Source organism: Artibeus jamaicensis, unplaced genomic scaffold (genome assembly GCF_021234435.1).
Source record: "Artibeus jamaicensis isolate MK-2021 breed Jamaican fruit bat unplaced genomic scaffold, CSHL_Jam_final contig_3126, whole genome shotgun sequence".
In the NCBI taxonomy this organism is placed as follows: domain Eukaryota; kingdom Metazoa; phylum Chordata; class Mammalia; order Chiroptera; family Phyllostomidae; genus Artibeus; species Artibeus jamaicensis.
This window is the reverse complement of record NW_026521723.1, coordinates 18,987,131-19,007,722: the sequence shown is the minus strand read 5'-3', so window position 1 is coordinate 19,007,722 and position 20,592 is coordinate 18,987,131. Positions and strand designations below refer to the sequence as shown.

General features: G+C 36.4%; 1 protein-coding gene across 2 annotated transcripts in view; it reads right to left on the bottom strand.

Annotated features, from left to right (window-relative positions):
- CD86 (CD86 molecule) overlaps positions 1-15,857 on the bottom strand; it is a 61,309-nt gene extending 45,452 nt beyond the window's left edge. Inside the window, exon 1 of one of the 2 annotated variants that reach the window (XM_053663108.1) lies at positions 15,721-15,857. In XM_053663108.1, coding sequence (XP_053519083.1) covers positions 15,721-15,734 — 14 coding nt within the window. In that variant the 5' untranslated portion in view covers positions 15,735-15,857. Of the gene's footprint in view, positions 1-3,400; positions 3,421-15,720 lie in introns of those variants that run through there. The other variant, XM_053663110.1, reaches the window with a different exon arrangement.
- Between the last annotated feature and the right edge of the window lie 4,735 nt (positions 15,858-20,592).

The window sequence follows — 20,592 nt, the reverse complement described above, 5'->3', positions numbered from 1 at the left end:
CAGTCCCAATCCCCTCTCTTCTAGCTCTGATTCTTTAAAGCCTGGAATATAATATATTCCTAAACCACTCCGTTCACAATGGTCTCCCTCTCCTCTAAAGCTCTGTTGCACAACACAGGTCAAAGGTAAAAAAGGGTGGCCTGGGCCAAACCAACCCCTCCAGACACTGGGGCATTACGTATGTAAAAATCAGGAGATTTCACCTATAAGTTTACCTTTTCCATGTCCTTTGAAATACAGGACTGAGTTGTGCTGGTCCACGTTCCTGCCCACAGGACAACAGAGTGGCGACCAGCAGCATTGCTTGAGGTGGGGCTCATCTGCTGGTGTCATGTAGTTTCTACCATTCATACATTACGAAGGCCTGATAACCACAGGCCTGCATCACGTGCTTGCTCTCTGAGGGTCTCCATGGGCATTCTAGGTTTGCCACTCCTGACTTAGAATCTATACCTCACCACTAGGTCACTTTTTACCTTGAGTTCATCCTGCTTAGCTGAGCAATGTAAATTCACTGTAGATTTAGCAATTTTAGTCAAAGAAAAACAAAATCTATTTCTGTAATCTTACCAATCTAGAGGTAACCACTGTGACTATTTTGACATATTTGTTTGCTATCTTGTTTCTATGCATTATTTTCTGTATTATTTCATAGCCTTATGTTTAATTCTGTCATTTCAAAGTCATTATCAACTTCATTTATAATTTGCTTCACCATTCACCTATTATGAAAAACTTAGGTTGATTATTTTTTATTATATCAATGCTGTAATAAACATTTTTATACACACATTTTCATATCTATTATTACTTTATTATTTAAATTGCTAAATGTAAAATTATTAGAGCAAGAGGAATGAGCATTTTTTCATAAAGTAAAATGGTCATTTATATATTTTCTAGAATTAGAAATGCAATTTGAATGTTACCCATGATGACTAATGAACAAAAATATCTTTATAGATTAAAAACAGACATAACAGACAAATTATTTTGAAGTTCAGAAGGCTAAAAATGGGGGGGTGTATAGATAGCTTCATGAAGACACTCATATGATTACAAATTACAGGAAATAATTTTATTTTAATGTTTTTGGTGTCCTGCCCTTACACGAAATATATTTGGGTGGCTTTCACCTTTTTCACCTTCATTGAGCCTGCTCTTCTCTTATTTATAATTAGGAGTTCTACCATAGCAACTTCTAGGTTACAGGTAAAAATCTATTTACCAGAACTGAATGGGGAAAGGCAGAGCTAAAGAAAACTGAATATTTATTTAAGATATAGGAATCCCCAAACAAGAGGTGTTGGTAAGGTGTGGAGAATATGGAACACTTGTGAACTGGTGGTAGAAATGCTGACTGGTACAGCTACTATAGGAAACAGTATGGGTACTCAGAAAACTTCTTAAAAAATAATAATTGGACTGTCTTATTACATAGTGATTCCACTTTTAGGTATATATCTTAAGAAACCCAAAACACTAATTCAAAAGAATATATGCACCCCTATGTTCAACTTTATTTTCAATAGCCGAGGTATAGTAGTAGCCTAAGTACCCATCAATAGACGAGTGAATAAAAACTCGTGGTACCTATGTGCAATGGAACATTAATCAGCCGTGAAAAAAGAACAAAATCTTAACATTTGTGACAGCATAGGGGGACTGGGAGCGTATTATGCTACGTGAAATAAGTCAGTCAGAGAAAGACAAACACCATATGATTTCACTTATTTGTGAAATATAAAGAACAAAATAAATGAACAAACAAAATAGAAACAGACTCATAGACACAGTGAACAGATGTTTGCCAGAGGGGAGGGGAGTTGGGAGAGTGGTTGAAAAGGTGAAGAAATTAAGAAGTACAAATTGGTGGTTACAAAATAGTCACAGGATATAAAGTACAGCACAGGGAATATAGTCAACAATATTGTAATAACTACGTATGCTGCCAGATGCATACTGTAAATATTGGGGCAAACACTTTGTATAGTATATGATTATCTAATCACTGTGCTGTAGATCTGAAACTAATATAAAATAATATTGAATGTAAATAGTAATTGAAAAATAAAATTAAAATAAAGAAATAATAGATCTTAAAGGAAAGAATGTGAAGACTAAAATATTTTATTTCCACAAGATTTTACATCCATTATAAATTCTTAAAACCTCCATGGCATTGGTTAAGTACCAATAGCTGCATTTTATAGATGGGGCCACTGATGTTCAGGCAGTTGGAGAGCTTCCCCAAGATGATACTGCTAATATGTGTAAAACAACTTATTAACCACTTATTACTTGACACCAGCCTGACTGACTCAAAGCTGTGGCACTTATTCAAGATACAATACTGCCTACAGACAAATGGAAGGCAGCTACCTTTGTGCTCCTATGGAACGTCACACATTCCACTGCTATTTAAAAAAATCATCACATTTGATATATTTACCACTAAACTGAGCTCCTTGAGAGCAGAAATCATATTTACTCATCTTTGGTATAATTCTAATGTGTGGCACAAGCTTGGACCAAAGGTGCTGAGTGAACTGAAAAAATCACTAAAACACAGAAAAATAGACAGTGTTTGCTTGTACTGACGCTTCTCAACTTATGATTGGGGTTATGTTCTTAGTTTTTATTCTAGCTATTCTGGTAGGTATATAGTGATATCTCCCTGTGGTTTTAATTCCCATAATGGCTAATGACATTGAACATCTTTTCATGTACTTGTTATCTGTGCTTACATATTCCCACTGCAGAAATGGCTTTTTAAATCTTTTGCCCATTTTTAATTAGATCATTCATTTGTTTTACTGTTTAATTTAACAAATGAAAATATTTAATTAGGGTTTGAATTGGTGTTTCCTTATATATCTAATGAGAATATTTTTGTCATCTATATTTATTTTTTTAAAAATCACAATTACTGAGATCCAAGATGGCAAAGGAGTAAGTGGAAGCTACACTAACTTCCTCCAACAACCAATCTGGAATTACAACTAAATTGTAGACAAATCATCATGAATAGTCAACTAAGCACTGGCTGGAGGGAAGCCTTAGAACCAATGACAGACAGAAGAAACCCCTTCACTGCCACAAGACTGGTAGGGAGTGTGAGAGGTAGGGACTGGAGGAGACTTGAGAGGGCTGGGGCTGGGCTCCAACAAGTGGCAGCCAAAGTTCTAAAGGGATATTTCAGCAGCCAGGGTGTTACCCCTGAGAATGTGGGCTCTAAACCCCAAGCCAGGCTCCCTAGCTTATAGCACCAGAGCCAGAAAGGAACCCAGATAACATCCAGCTGTGAAAAGTAGCAGGGTTTCTGCCAGCGAGAGACAGTTGGAGACGCAGACAGCTTCTTAAAGGGCCAGCTCACAAAATTTTGTTTGCAGGCACTTACCCTGGGCTCTGGCAGAGGGGGTGCAGAGTAGACTAGAGACATTTGAGGAGAGTCTGGGGTTGGTGGATCTGGGGAGAGAGAGAATTGAAGGAACAATTTCCACAGTCTCTGGGCTGAGTCATTCTTTATATACTGCAGAAGCCATCTTTCTCAGGCAGAGCACTCTTTTTGAAGTGGATCAGCCTCAGGGAAAGTAATAGCCCACCCACAGGAATTATTCTGCCCCATGCTATGGTGCTTAAGCTAGGCTGCTGATTACAGCTTGAGTTTATATCACTGATCAGTTTAATGACTAAGGTGGAAAATACTAAGAAGCAGCCAGAGTGGAAAGATGAAGAAACAGACCCCAAATGAACGAACAAGAGAATTCTCCAGAAAAAGAACTAGATGAAATGGAGGCAAACAATACATCAGATAGAGAGTTTAGAGTAATGATTATAAGGACACTTAGTAGCATGATAAAAAGACATGGAATCCATAAAAATGAACCAGCCAGAAAAAAGACTGCAATATCTGAAATAAATAATACACTGGAAGGAATAAACCGTAGGTTGGATGAAGCAGAGGACTGATCAGTGATTTTGGAAGATAGGGTAGAAAGAAGCATTCAGGCAGCAGAAAAAGAAAAAAGAATTTTAAAAAAAGGTGAGCTTAACAAACTTTTTATTTTATTTTTTTTGAGGAAGCAAAAGGTTTTAATTTTTGCAGTTTGCCATACTGGTCCTTGCTTAATATCATTTCAAAGATATATTTATTTACCAACATTTTCTAAGTATCAGGTACACATTCATTGAGATAGGAACATTATAAGGCAGAGTAGTTTCCAGGGGCTATAAGAAGAACATTTACTCCACCAAATTAGAACAATATGTTAAATGGCACTGTGGAAACCCAAGCATGTTAGTGTCTACCCATGGGAAATAAGCATTTTATCCATGAGGCTTAGGCTGACTAGTGTATAAGGATTTTTTTGTGTTATTTAAATCAATTTTAAGAGGCCAAATGAATTGTACAAGAGATTATTTTCTGGCATGGTCACCTGAGTACATAAGTAAAACTATTAATATACTACTGAGACCATAAAAAAATTCTTTGGGAAATCTAAGATTTGACTTGCGTTCAAAATATTGGCAAGAAGCAATTTGTCCACATGAGTTTTGTATTATATATTACATTCAAATTGCCTAACCTGTCAAGTTTCTATGCTGCTTACTATTGAGCAGAAACAAAGGGAGAAAACCTCATAATATAATGAACTGTATTTATTTATTTAATTTGAAAAGTATGGGTCTTAAACTGAAATTTTATATTCTTTTTAAATTTAATTAATTAATTAATTAATTTTTATTTATCTTTAGAGGGGAAGGGAAGGAGAGAGAGAGAGAGAAATATCAATGTATGGTTGCCTCTCATGCATCCCCTGCTGGGAACTGGCCTGCAAACCAGGCATGTGCCCTGACTGGGAATCAAACCATGATCCTTTGTTTCACAGGCCCATGCTCAATCCACTGCGCTACGCCAGCCAGGGCTATATTCTTTTTTTAAATTGACTATTGTTCTATTACAGTCTTCCCCCATTGCTCTTGCCAGCCCCACCCGCCACCTGATCCCATAGTCAATCCCCACCCTGTAGTCCATGTCCATGGGTGATCCATATATTTAACAAACATTTTGGGCAACTTGAAGTGTAACTCCAATTGCATAATGGGAATACTAGAAGGAGAAGAGAGTGAGCAAGGACTTGAGAACTTACTTGAAGAAATAATGATGAAAAACTTCTCAAATCTGGTGATTAGATTAGGACACACAAGTCCAGGAATCTCAGAGAGTCCCTAAATAGTAAGACCCAAAGAGGCCTACACCAAGACACATCTAAATTAAAATGACAGGGCTTAAAGACAAGAAGAGAACCCTAAAGGTCACAAGAGAAAAGTGGGTAGTTACCCACAATGGAGCACCAATTAGATCATCTGATTTCTTAACAGTAACATTTCATGCTAGAAGGGAGTGGTGTGAAATATTCAAGGTGATGGCAAGGACCTATACAAGGCTACCTTACCCAGTAAGGCTATTATTTAAAATTGAAGGAGAAATAAGGAGCTTTCCAGACAAGAAAAAACTAAAGGAGTTTGTTAACATCAAACCAGTATTGCAACAAATGTTAAAGGGATTGCTTTAAGAAGAAGGAGAAAGGAGAGGGGAGAGGGGAAGGGGGAGAGGAAGAAGAAGAAAAAGAAAAAGAAGGAGGAGAAGAGGAAAAAAGGAAAATACTCTAACAATAAAATGGTGCTAAATACATATTTATCAATAATCACATTAAGTGTAAATGCCTTAAATTTTCCAATCAAAAGACATAGGGTAGATGAGCTGATAAGAAAACAAGACCCATATATACTCCCTCCAAGAGACTAATCTCAGATTGAAAGATACACATAGACTAAAACTGAAGGAATGGAAAAAGATATTTCATGCAAATGGAAAGGAAAAAAACTGGGGTAGCAGTACTTATATCCAACAAAATGGACTTTAAAACTAAGGCTATAATAAGACACAAAGAAAAACACTACATAATGATAAAGGAAATAATACTTTAAGAGGATATAACTCTAGTAAACATTTAGGCACCCAACATAGGAGCACCTAAAGTGAAGCAATTCTTGAGGGACATAAAGGGAGAGATAACAGAAATACAGTTATAGATGGGGATTTTAACACCCTACTGACTGCAATGGATAGATCTTTCAGGCAGAAAATCAGCAAGGAGACAGTGGCCTTAAGTGACACACTAGATGAAATGGATTTAATTGATATCTTCAGAGCATTTTACCCCAAAACAGCAGAATATACATACTTTTCAAGTGCACATGGAATGTTTTCTAGGATAGACCACATGCTAGGACACAAAACAAGTCTCAATACATTTAAGTAGAGTGAAATAATATCAAGCATCTTCTCTGACTACAATGCTGTGAAACTAGGAATCAACCACAAGAAGAACACTGAAAAATACATGACATAGAAGCTAAATAACATATTATTAAATAATAAGTGGGTCTATGCAAGATCAAGAAAGGAGTCAAAATACACCTTGAAACAAAGGAAGATGACACCAAAACCACCCAAAATCTGTGGGACATAGGACTAGCAGTCCCTAGAGGGAAATTCATAGTATTACAGATCTGTCTCAAAAAAAAAACCCCCCCCAAAAAAAAAACAAATGGAAAAAGAAAAGGAAAGGAAAGGAAAAACTCAAGTAAGCAATCTGACTTTATGCTTAAGGGAACTTGAAAAAGAACAATAAACGAAGTCTAAAGTAAGTAGAAGGAAGGCAATAATAAAAATCAGAGCACAAATAAATGAAATGGAGTCTAAAAATATGATACAAAAGATCAATGAATGCATGAGTTGGTTCTTTGAAAAGATAAACAAGATTGGCAAACCTTTAACCATATTCATCAAGAAAAAAAAAAACCCAAATAAATAAAATCAGAAATGAGAGAAGAGAAATAACAACTGACACCAAAGAAATACAAAGGACTATATGAAAATATGATGAACAGCTACATGACAACAAACTAAACAACCTGGATATAATGGATAAATTCCTAGAAACATACAATCTTCAAAAATTAAATCAGGAAGAATCAGATAATCTGAACAGACAGATTACACCTAGTGAAACTGAAGCAATAATAAAAAAACTCCCAACAAAAAAAGCCCTGGACCAGATGGCTTTACAGGTGAATTTTACCAAACATTACACGAAGAGCTAACACCTCTCCTTCTCAAACTATTTCAAGAGGAATTCCTTGAATTTCTCAAAGAATTCAAGAGGAGGCAAGGCTCCCAAACTCACTTTATGAAGCCACCATTATCCTAATTCTAAAACCAGATAAAGACACTACAAAGAAAGAAAATTACAGGCCAATAATTCTGATGAACATAATGCAAAAATCTTCAACAAAATATTAGCAAACTGAATATAAATATGCATCAAAAAGATCATACACCACGATCAAGTGGGATTTATTCTGGGAATGCAAGTTTGGTACAACATTCACAAATCAATAAATGTGATACACTGCACAAACAAAATGAAGGATAAAAACCACATGATCATATGAACAGATACAGAAAAAGCATTTGATACAATCCAGCACCCATTTATGATAAAAACTCTAAGCAAAGCGGGACTAGAGGGAACATACCTAAACATAATAAAGGCCATATATGACAAATCCACTGCCAGCCTCACATTTAATTGGCAAAACTACAAGCGTTCCCTTTAAAACCTGGAACGAGACAGAGATGTCCACTTTCAACTCTCTTATTTAACATAATGCTGGAAGTCCTAGCCACAGCAATTAGACAAGAGGAAGTAAAAGGCACCCATACTGGAAAGAAAGAAGTAAAACTGTCTATTTGCAGATGCCATGAGAACCCCAAAGATTCCATCAAGAAACTACTAGAACTGGTGAATGAATTCAGCAAAGAACAGGAAACAAAATTAATATCTAGAAATCAGTTGCATTTTTATATGCCAATAACACACTAACAAAAAGAGAAATTAAGAAAATAATCTCATTTACAATTGCTTTAAATAAAATAAAATACCTAGGAATTAACCTAACCAAGAATGTAAAAGATCTGTACTCAGAATAAGACACTGAAGAAGATACAAATAAATGGAAGTGCATACTGTGTTCATGGATAGGAAGAATTAACATCATTAAAATGTTCAGACTACCCAAAGCAATCTACAGATTCAATGCAATTCCTATCAAGATTCCAATGATGTATTTCACAGACCTAGAACAAATATCTCAAAAATGTATATGGATCCACAAATGCCCTGCATAGCCACAGCATTCCTGAGAAAGAAGAGCAATGTTGGAGGAATCATACTACCTATACCAAACTATACTGTAAAGCCATAGTAATCAAAACAGCGTGGTACTGGAATAAGAACAAAGATATAGATCAGTGGAACAGAATAGAAAGTCCAGATATAAACCCACACCATTATAGTTAATTATCTAATATTTGACAGAGGAAGCAAGCACATATAATGGGCTAAAGATATTCTATTTAATAAATGGTAATGGGAAAATTGGACAGATACGTGCAGAAAATGAAGCTAGACCACCTTCTTACACCACACACAAGAATAAATTCAAAATGGATCAAGGACTTAGATGTTGGATTGGGAAACATAAAAATTGTAGAAGAAAATATAGGCAGCAAAATCTCAGATATTGCTCATAGCAATACTTTATCTGATATATCTTCCCAGGTGACAGAAACAAAAATAAATAAATACACAAATGGGACTACACTAAACTAAAAAGTGTTTGCACAGCAAAGAAGACGATCAAGATGATAAAAACACTGAATGGGAGAACATATTTGTTGATATATCTAGTAATTTCCAAATTTTTGGAAATCAACCCCTGTATTGTTTTTGGAAATAAAGAATTTACAAAACTCAACACCAAAAAAACCAAATAGCCCATATTAAAAAAAGGGCAAAGGATCTCAATAGACACTTCTTCAAAGAGGACATACAGATAGCCAATAGACATAAGAAAAGATGTTCAATGTCCCTTAATCATCAGAGAAAGGCAAATTCAAATCACAATGAGGTATTATCTCACACCTGTCAGAATAGCTATCATCAGTAAATCAACAAACAACAATTGCCGGCAAAGACATGGAGAAAGGGGAACCCTTTTGCACTGGGAATGTTGCACTGGAAATGCAGTTGGTGGGAATGCAGGTTGGTGCAGTCATTGTGGAAAGCTTATGGAGATACCTCAAAAAATTAAAAAAGCATCTGCCTTTTGACCCAGCTTTCCACTTCTGAGAATATGTCTGAAGGAAACCAAAACATTAATTTGAAAGAACATAAGCACCCCTATGTTCAACACAGCATTATTTACAATCACCAAGATATGGAAGCTGCTCAAGTGTCCATCAGTAGACGAGTGGATAAAACAACTATTGGACATTTAAACATGAAATACTACTTGGCTGTAAAAAAAAGATGAAAGTTTTACCATCTTCAACAATATGGATGGACCTGGAGAATATGAATGCTAAGTGAAATAAGCCAGTCAGAGAAAGTCAAATACCATATGGTTTCGCTCATATATGAAATCTAATGAACAAACTGAATTAACAAAGAAAATGGGGACAGACTCATAGGTGGAGAGCAGGATGACTTCCAGTTGGGTGGAGGTGAGGGGGTGTAGGAATGGGGCAAAAGGAAAAAGGACTCATGGACATGGACTACAGTGTGGTGATTATTGTGTGGGGGGTGTATAACAGGGGTATAAATGGTAATGGAAAAAATACAATGAAGTTAAACTCAAAAAATAAAAATCACAATTATTAACGGCATGGATTGCTTTTGTAATTTAAAATTGTTGTTTTCTATTCCCAATTAGACTCTTAAAACTACATGTTGGTTATTTCTTCTGTATTGTTTTAGTGTATTCTTTAAGTTTATCCTTAAAACTATTAAGTTCTTCATAAGATTTATTGTTTAGTTGGTTGAGAATAGTTGTAAGATTGGGGTGATGATCTAGATTTACCTTTGGGTAGTTATTTATTTCAGGTTTTACCCCATGATTAGCTTCTGGCTAGTAGTGACTAATTGGTTTACTTAACTAAATGCTCATTCTTTTTTTTTAATTAGGTCTTTTCTTAGATCTTTCAGCCAAATCTGATTAATTTGATCCCCTATTATAGAACTGTGACATTTGGATTATTTTGCCAATAATATCCCTGAGATTACAGAAAGGATATTTTAGACCCTCATTTAAAGTTCAAGGCTTTCTAAGAAAATGCGTTAGTGATTTTCCATTCCAATTCCATGTTTTTTCCTGCTTGTTTAAATTATAGGTGATTCCCAAAATTTCACTCGAACTTGTTTTCTTTACATCACCAGATTCACCATGGGTTTCGTCTCTGAGAAGCACTGAATAACGACTTTCTTATGGCCTAATGAAACAAAATGGAACCTGTGCTCATACCAAAACCTCAGTATGTAAAGTGACAACTGCAAAAATCCTTTTCTTCCTGAAATCCTTCCCAAAGCAGTTTGTGTGGAGTAAGAAGTACAGACTTTTCTCTCCTGTGTTTAGCTGTTAAGTTGGAGGAGACTCCAGGTCTGGCTAACTCAACTCTAAGTTGTTTCCATGAAGATCTTTATAGACAGCAGAGGTAAGCTGGGTCCAGTGAAGAGGTCCCTTTTCATCAGCAAATGGGTCGCAGCAGTGGTCTGTCTCCTGTCTCCATATTCTCAGCTCTCTGAGATCTATTCCTACTTAACTAGGAATGTTCTATAAAGGTCACTGAAGGCCCTGAGACTGACATTTTTAGTCATTCTCCTACTTCACCTTTCTGCAGAATTTGACCTTGTGACTACCCTCTGCTTTATGAAACATCTTTTTCCTCTTAGCCTAGGTAACCTAATCGTTTTTGGACGCTCCCCCTCCCATGTCTGAGTCATTTGTTTAGGGTCTCTGGCTGAATGCACTCTTACCAAGGTATTGCGCACATTCACCAAGTTTATTAGTTTGCCAGGGAGTGTGAATGAAAAGGGGTACTGTAATAAATCTAACTGAAAGTAACCTCACAGGGTGATCTGGTAAAAAGTTCCTAACTGGGAGGGTCCCAGGCATATAACTTCTTCAGTAAAAGGTTTATTTTTGCCTTAAGCAAGCCTTGTCCACTGGTTTTGTACATGCAGGTTAACACACTGTTGAAATGCCTCTTTTTCAGACCCCTCAGAAGGTAACCACCCTCAAAAGAGCACATAATCTTATTAACTATCCTGTAATCCAATCTCTGCCTTACTTTTTCTCACCTTCATGTAATCTTCTTTATGTTCCCTCCTTGATTCAAAATGCATAAAAGAAACTGAAAAACTGTCACTCTTCAAAGCATTTGAGATCTTGCTTCCCAGCAATTGTTGTCAGTTTGGCTCAAATAAACACATAAAAATTTGCTTCAGGTTTGGACATTTTTACATTGATAGGATGTAGTAACAAAGTACCACAAACTGACTGGCTTAAACAACAAAAATTTATTGTCTCACAGTTCTAGAAGCCAGAGGTCCAAAATGAAGATATCAGCAATGCTGATTCCTTCCAAGGTCCATGAGGGAAGGATCTCTCCCAGGCCTCTTTCCTTGGTGGGTAGATGGCCATCTTCTCTATGGCTGTTCACATCATCTTCCCTCTATGTGTGTTTCTGTACCCAAATTTCTCCTTTATCAGCATATCTGTCATCTTAGATTAGGGCCCACACAGATGACTTCATTTTAACTTGATTATCTCCAAACATGATCACATCCTGAGGTATGGGGTTAAGACTGCAACATACGAATTTTGAGAGGACACAACTCAATCCTTAATACTGAGTCCCTAGAGTCACTTTTCCTGTTGTATCTCATGTGTTCAATGTAGAAGTTTAGTAAATGTGCTTGGTCTTTCCACAGATACGTCCTCCTCTTTCTTGCATCTCTCTCCTGCTTTGCTCTAATCTCTGTAGGCCCTCCTTGGTGTCTGTTTTGGACTCTTCATCCTCTTCCACCTCCTTAAATATCAAAGTTTTATAGGTTTCATCCTTGGCTTCTTCTCCCTCCACCATATCTCCCTAGTGATCTCGCCCACAACAATTGCAACAATCAGCTGTACTTAATGCTGAAGACTCTTACTGTCTACACCAGCCCATGAGTTTTTCTTGAGCTTTGTGCTTGTATAGTTACTTGTCTACTTGCACATCTCCATTCAGCTGCTCCACAGGATCTCAAATGAAGCATGTTAAAAAATGAACTCAACTTTTTCCCTCTTTTTCCCCAGCCCAAACCCAATCTACTTCCTACATACTCCCCATTTTATGAAGGACTCCACTGTGTACTTAGACCTCTCCTTCCAAGCTCCACACTTGCCAAAACCCAAATCCTGTCAATTATAGTCTTAAAATTTTCCTAAATGCATCCTTGCCTCTCTGACCCCACCATAACTGCCCTGGTTTCATACCCTTAACACCTTTTCTTGAATTATTACAATGGTTTTCTAAGTGATCTTGTCACCCCAAATCACTTCTGTGCTCTGCTGCCAGAGAAATTTTTTAAGCAAATTTTATCATTATTTTGCTTGTTTATGACTTGTTATATTTAGGCAGCGACTTTAGAATAATCACAACTGGATGCCTGGGCTCTGGAGGCTCTTTGTCCTGGACCCTCCCAGTTTCCACCTCGGTCTTTTTTATTACTATCGGTCAGGCATCTTCTTGAAGCTATAGTTGCAATTCCCCCATGCACCCTACTTGTCTATTTAATCACCCAGACCTTGGGTCTTTAAACCATGTTGACCCACCATGAAAGCCACAGCTGGTGGTCTATAAAAGTATCTGAGTCATCTCTTCTCTCCTGCACTAGCCTTTACTCCAGGCTTTATCTTTGTGCCTAACCTGGCTCTTAGCTTCCTTAGCCTCACCCTCTTCTCCAGCACTTGGTTTCCTACTGCAATCAGAAGTGTCTGACCTTGTCAGAAAAAGGCAAATACCATACATTTTCACTCATACATGGAATCTCATACAATGAACAAACTTAACAAAAAAGGAAAATGGGGGCAGGGGTGCTTTAGGGCATGGAGGGATTGAGCAAAAAGGAATAAGTACTCATGGACAGGGACAATAGTGTAGTGACTGCTGGAGGTAGGGGAGTATAAGGGGGCTAAAAGGTAATATTAAAAATATACTAGATTAAATAAATAAATAAATAAAAAGAAGTGGCAGGCCTTGTACTTGGGCTCTGCCTACTTCAGGTTAGCTCCCCATGGAGCCCTGTCTGGGGTTGTCCTGACAGGCTCAGAGGGTATTAAGTACCTGCTTGAAGAAAAACCTTCCTGAATTCTAGTCCTAATATTGCCATCAAGTAGTTGTGTAATCTTGGACAAATCATTTTTCTTCTATTTCTTAATCCTAACAGTAATAGTAGTAAAAACACTAATAATAATTACTTAGTAGTTATCAGAACAAGGCTCTAAGCACTTAACATGGATTAACTCATTAAAATGTCACAACCACCTAACGGCAAGTCACAATTATCCCCATTATACAGATAACAAACTGAGGATTACAATCATTAAGCAGCTTGGCCAAGGTCACATGCTAGAAGGTGGGAGAAGCTGAGATTCAAACCCCAGTGCTCAGGTTCCAAAGTGTAACCACTTACCCACTACACTGTTCTTCCCAGTGTGTACTCACTCTAGGGCCATGCCATTGTACCCATAGAATAAGGAAATGAGAGTTCTGGTCTCTTTCACATAGACCATTCTGTGAAAACCAGCCTATTAAGATCTAGTGAATTACGGGTAAGGTAGGTATTTTTGAAGAGGAGTCAAGAGACAAAAAGTTAAACACAAAGTGCCGAAGCCCTAACAATGACATTTCACAAATTATGAGTTATTGATTTCTGTTTTTTAGGTATCTAATTTTCTTTTTCTGCCTACAGATGTAATCCAAGTTTAAAAGCACAAAGTAGAGAACAGAAATCACCTACGTATCTGATTAACATTGTGTGTATACAAGTATCATGTATAAAAATAGTAGAACTATATATTCTGCTTTTTTTGCTCTTAATCTAAACATATTAAAAATTGTTCTACAATAGCATTTTTAATGATTGTGAGGTATTCCATTATAGATGTTCCCTAATTAACCAGTTATCTATCTTTAGAAATTTAAGTTGTTTCCAAGATTTTCCCTATTAGAAACAAGGGCAACAAAAATATCCACATCACTAAAACTTGACAAACATATATGACTGTGTCCTTACAGTAAATTCCTAAAAGTTGAACTGCTTAGTTTAAGGAAACACATTTTAAGAGCTTTTGAAATGTGTCACCAGATTATCGTCCAGAAAGACTATATTACTATCTTATGATAATAAGGGTATAACTGTTCCTCTCTCCTTAGAAACAGGTAGAATTTTTGCTTACTTGCTTTTTAAACAAGATATTTGCCACTTTGATAAAAGAAAATACTATTTCACTATTTTAATTTGCATTTCTTTATTTCAGATAAGACTAGACATTATTTATTGGCTATTTATATTGTGAAGTTCCTGCTGATAATCTCTTTTGACAAAGAGAATCTAGAATCTATACAATGTTCACACATGTGTAATATTTCAGAATTCCACTGGAGGGAAAAGAAATCTTTACTTGGAAATTAAATTCTAATTTTCAAAATAAAAGCAGCAAAGCTGTTTCCCAAACAAGTTAGCACTGGGTAGATGAGAGTTACTTAGATTTTCAAAGACAATAATAAGTAATGACCCCAGGTGCCATGATCCAAGAGAAGTGTAGCTGTGACCCCTCCCCATTAAGTCACTGACATAGGGACCTGCCAAGGCATGAAGAAACTCTGTGGTGTGGAACCAAGTGGCGAGAAAGATTTTGCCTTTCTTCCTTAAGAGCAGTGTGACCTTTAGCCTCTTCGGCCACAGTTACCTCATTCATAAAACACAGTGATGATATTATCTGCCTGAGAGTCATTGCGAAGATTAAAATTTAGTGAAACAACAGTAGTAAAGTACACAGCACAACAAGCATGCTCAGGACCCAGTAGCTAATTGAATTACTCTATTTCTTTCCACCACCTCACCCTACTCAGAATCTCCCAAGGCCTATTTGTGACTCATTATCTAGGTTCTGTATTTTCTATTTATATTCTTCTTCCTCTTCCTTTTCCTTGGCCTGTCCCTTTCTACCTTCTCTATCTTTTTACCCCATCCCTGGACCAAACTGATCTTGGTAGACACAACATTTTCCCCAATTATTTGCCATCTTTATGTAAATATTTTAAAATTTTGTGATTCTTAAAATCAACAACTGCAATATTCAAACATTTGGAAAAATTTACAAAATTAAAATTAAGAACTTTAAAAAACCAACAAGCAATACAATTTTGGGCAGCTCAATAATTCTCTCCTTCAAATGGCAGTCAAATGTCTTTCACTGAAATTTTTTAAAAAGCTTCCCTGCCTTGGAGCTAAGTAATCAACTACAATAGATGTTCTAAGAAGGGGAGAATGGCTTTGGGACTTTAGCTACTGCTTTCTAGAATAGACCATTCTTTTTTCCCAGAGCTTGTACTTTTAGCTTCTGTATAAATATGTCCTTAATACATATTAGCGTTCTTGGGCAGGAAGGACAGAAAACAGCACCCATCCTAAACCTCAGCCTGTCACTGAGGTCACTTAGTTCAAAATTGCCTTTCAAAGAATAATAAGAATGTCTACTCACCATCCAAGATCCATTCTGTCTGTGTCCACCGTTTGGCTAAGGTCTAGGAATGACCCCACTTGTCTTGTCTGTGCTAGTCCGAGTTACAGTGGAAGGAGGAGCAATCCCTTCCACCCTGTGAAAGCCTTCCTTCTCAATAACTGTACATACCCTGTAGTTTTCTTTAACAAAAGCTGTTCCTCTTTTCTCTTTTGTCAGAGTTAGCTGACTCTAGTGGAAAGAAAATTTAACCTTTTCCTCACATCTGGATTCATTGACCTAGGTCTACCTATATATGATTTAAAAAATAATTCAGTGGCTTAGTTCCAAACAAAACATTTACATGAAGTGGACTGAAAATCATCCCTCTTGAGCCCTGGCTGGTGTGGCTCAGTGGATTGAGTGCTGGCCTGCAAATCAAAGGGTGGCTGGTTTGATTCTCTGTCAGGGTACATGCCTGGGTTGTGGGTCAGGTCCCCAAGTCAGGGGTACATGAGAGGCAACCATGCACTGATATTTCTTTCCCTCTCTTTCTCCCTCCATTCACCTCTGTAAAAATAAATAAATAAAAATCTTTTTTTCAATCTTAGGAATTTATCTTTATTTGTCTAATAATCCTCAAAGACACTTAATCATGCCTATACAAATCTTAATGAAACATTAAAAAAATAAATATTAAAAAATATCCCTTAACCACCCGTCTGGAAAAACCTCTACTGAGGCACTTTAAATTGTTTTCTTAATTTTAAATTTCCTTTAAATTTTTTTTTCAATTTTTATTGAATTCATTGGAGTGACATTGGTAAATAAAATTATATAGATTTCAAGTGTACAACTCTATAATACATTATCTGTATATTGTATTGTGTGTTCACCACCCAAAGTCAAGCCTCCTTCCATCACCATTTATACCCTCTTTACCCTCTTCTATGTCCCCCACCCACCTTTTCCCCTGGTAATCTCCATAGTGTTGTCTGTGAGTTTGGGATTTGGTGTTTTTTGTTGTTGTTCTTTTTTTAAAATATATTTTATTGATTATGCCATTACAGTTATCCCATTCCCCCCACCCTTCATCCCCCTTCACCCTGCATGACCCTCCCCCACCATTCCTCCCCCCCTTTCATTTATGTCCCTGTGTCACAAGTTCTTTAGATTCTACATTTCTCATACTATTCTTGTCCTCCCCTCTATTTTTTACCTACCATTTATGCTACTTATTCTCTGTACCTTCTCCCCCTTCTCCTCCTCCCACTTCCCTGTTGCTATAACTCTCCATGTGATATCCATTTCTTTGTTTCCGCTCCTGATCTAGCTGTCCTCTTAGATTGCTTTTGTTTTAGGTGTGGTTGTTAATAACTGTGAGTTTGCTGTCCTTTCACTGTTCATCTTTTTTTATCTTCTTCTTCTTAGATAAATCCCTTTAACATTTCATATAATAAGGGTTTGGTGATGATGAACTCCTTCAACTTGACCTTATCTGAGAAGCACTTTATCTGCTCTTCCATTCTAAATGAATGCTTTACTGGATAGATCAATCTTGGATATAGGTCTTTGGATTTCATGACTTGGAATACTTCTTTCCAGCCCCTTCTTGCCTGTAAGGTTTTTTTTTAGAAATCAGCTGACAGTCTGATGGGAACTCCTTTGTAGGTGTCTGTCCCCTTTTCTCTTGCTGCTTCTAGGATTTTCTCCTTCATTTTAATCTTGGATAATGTAATTATGATGTGCCTTGGTGTGTTCCTCCTTGGGTCCAACTTCTTTGGGACTCTCTGAGCTTCCTGGGTTTCCTGGAAGTCTATTTTCTTTGCCAGACTGGGGAAGTTCTCCTTTATTATTTGTTCAAATAAGTTTTCCACTTGTTGCTCTTCCTCTTCCCCTTCTGGTACCTTTATAATTCTAATGTTGGAATGTTTAAAGATGTCCTGGAGGTTCCTAAGCCTCTCCTCATTTTTTTGAATTCTTGTTTCTTCATTCTTTTCTGTTTGGTCATTTTTTTCTTCCTTCTGGTCCACTCCTTTGATTTGAGTCCCAGTTTCCTATTGGTTTCCTGTGCATTCCCCTTCATTTCACTTAGTTTAGCCTTCATATGTTCCTCTAATTTGTGACTAAAATCAACCAGTTCTGTGAGCATCCTGATCACCAGTGTTTTGAACTGTGATCTGAAAGGTTGGCTATCTCTTGGTCGCTTAGAATTATTGGCTCTGGGGCTTTGAGCTTCTCTTGAGCCGTAATGTTTTGGTCTGTTTGTGCCTGTTACATATGAGGGGCGGAGCCTTAGATGTTCACCAGGGCAGGGCAACCCAGTTTCTGGGTTGTGATGCTGTATGTGGGGGCAGGGTCAGAGAGGGGCAATGGCGTTTGTTCCACTCTCTCTAAGTAAATGACAATCTTTAAAGAAAAATCCTCCCTCTTGAAATTCCCTAAAAAAAAAATCTAGAAAGTAAGATAGTTAAAAAGGGGAGGGGGGAACCTCTGCATCTACAAGATAGAATAAAACAGCATTCTGTACATTTGGGCAAGACAATAAGAAGTGTGACTTATTATGTATGTGGAATGAGAGCCAGTATCTTTCCCCTGTTGATTTCCACCCCAATGGAGGATTTTCATGAACTCCAGGGACACTGGGGTGTCCTCCTATGAGAGCTGCACAACCAAGGATGGCAAACAAAAGCTACTGCTTTTATAATTTCATTCCTACTATAACCAGAGAGTAAATGTCAAAGAGATGATTTTTGCCTGGGGAAAAAAAACAGTATCCCAAAACTAAGAGATGTGTTTATAAAGAAACATAAAAGTCATGAAGCATGAAACTATTACCAAAAGAAGTCACACATACACTAAAACAAGCACTATTAGGGAACTCAAAGAGTTTAGATTGTCAAAAAATTTGAGAAGGTAAATTTTTATTCAGGTAAATATTGCAAACATTTTAAACTCCAAACACAAAAAAAAGCTAAAAACAAAATTAAAAAATAGAATGACTGCAAAGAAAAATAAACCAGCTTGGCCTCTTACTTACCCTTAAATAACAAAAGACTACCAAACAACATCTATAGAATTTTGAGGAAGAATTCTCTACCCAGATAAGATCCCAGTTAAGAATAAAGTCAATACGATTTAGTTCACAACAAATACTTTCAATATCTATGAAGGCTATCGCTTTTCATTACTCTTTTTTCCAAAATCTTCAAAAGTCATAGTTATTATTATCTCCATTTAAATTCTGGGGTAGTTTTGTTATATTTAAAAATAAGTCCTTCCTTAACTAAGCATTTTAAGAACTTATCAGTAAATTTTATAATTGTGCCTTTTCATTATCTATTTTGCTTTTACACATACAATAAGACAATAGTCATTATTTTGCTTTAGTTATCTTTTAATTAGCATATTTACATCCAAAATGGATTTTACTTTCTTTTATTTATTCCATTTAATTTATTCCATTTTCATTTTTGTATATATCCAATTTTCTTATTTATTTCACATTCTTTCTACCTGAAGTTTTTGTTTGTTTGTACATTTCTTGCAAAGTATGTGTGTTGGCAGTGAATTTTTTACGTATTTGTCTGAAAAAGTATTTCTCCATTATTTATGAAGAATACTTTGGCTGAGCACAGAACACGGGTTGAGTTTTCTTTCTTTCAGTAATTTAAATATGTAACTACATTGTCTTCTTACTTGCATGGTTTCTGGAAGATGAAAAGTTTCTGTAATTCATGTCCTTGTCCTTGTGCAGGTAATTGTTTTTCTCTGTGTATTTTCAAAATTTTCTGTTATTTTATTGTTTTTAATTTTTAAACAATTTATTTGAGCTTCCAATTGATATACTGTATTTTATTTACATTGCAATTGGGATTTCTTAAGGGACTATTAAGCAAATATTTTAAATTAAATTTATTGGGGTGACATTGGTTAATAAGATCATATAGGTTTCAAGTGTACATTTCTTTCCTGTTTTTAGCAGTTTAAATTTTGGTATGGACTAAATTATGTTCCCACAAAGTTCATATGTTGAAGTCCTAATCCCAAGTAACTCACAATGTGACTGTATTTGTAGATACAGTCTTTAAGGAGGTGGTTAAATTACAATGAGGGTTAAGGTGGTTCTTAATCCAATATGACAGATACCATTATAAAAGGAGAAAAAGACATCATGAATGACATCCATGGATAGAGAGATGAACATATGAAGAGAAAGCAAGAGGGCAGCCATCTGCAATCGGAGAGGAGATGCCTCAGAGAAAGGCACCCCTGCTAGTACCTTGATCTTTAAATTGCAGCCTTCATAACTGACACATACATTTCTGTTGTTTAAGCCACCCAGTCTATGGTATTTTGTTATGGTAGCTTTAGAAACCCAATACAAATATAATATGCCTAGGACTGGGGTTATTTTTTGTTTTATTTTTGTTATTTATCCTTCATGGTGTTTTCTGAGCTTCTTAGATCTGTAGGTTTTTTAATTATTATTAAATATTTTTTAATTTCATTGTTGTTCAAGTACAGTTTTCTGTCTTTCCCCCCCACCTATCCACACCATCCCAAACATCCCACCTCTGTCCCCTGTTTCTACCCCTGCTTGTTATTGTCCATGCGTTCTTTATACTTGTTCCTGCAAAACCTTCACCCCTCCCCTCTGGTCACTGTCAGTTTGTTTTTAATTTCAGTGTCTTTTGTTATATTTTGCTTGCTTGTTTGTTTTTGTTGATTAGGTTCTAGTTAAAGGTGAGATCATATGGTATTTGCCCCTTACTGCCTGGCTTATTTCACTTAGCATAATGCTTTCCAGTTCTATCCATGCTATTGCAGAGGGTAGGAGCTCCATCTTTCTTTCTCCTGCGTAGAATTCCATTTTGTAAATATACCGTGGTTTTTGATGCATTCATATACTGA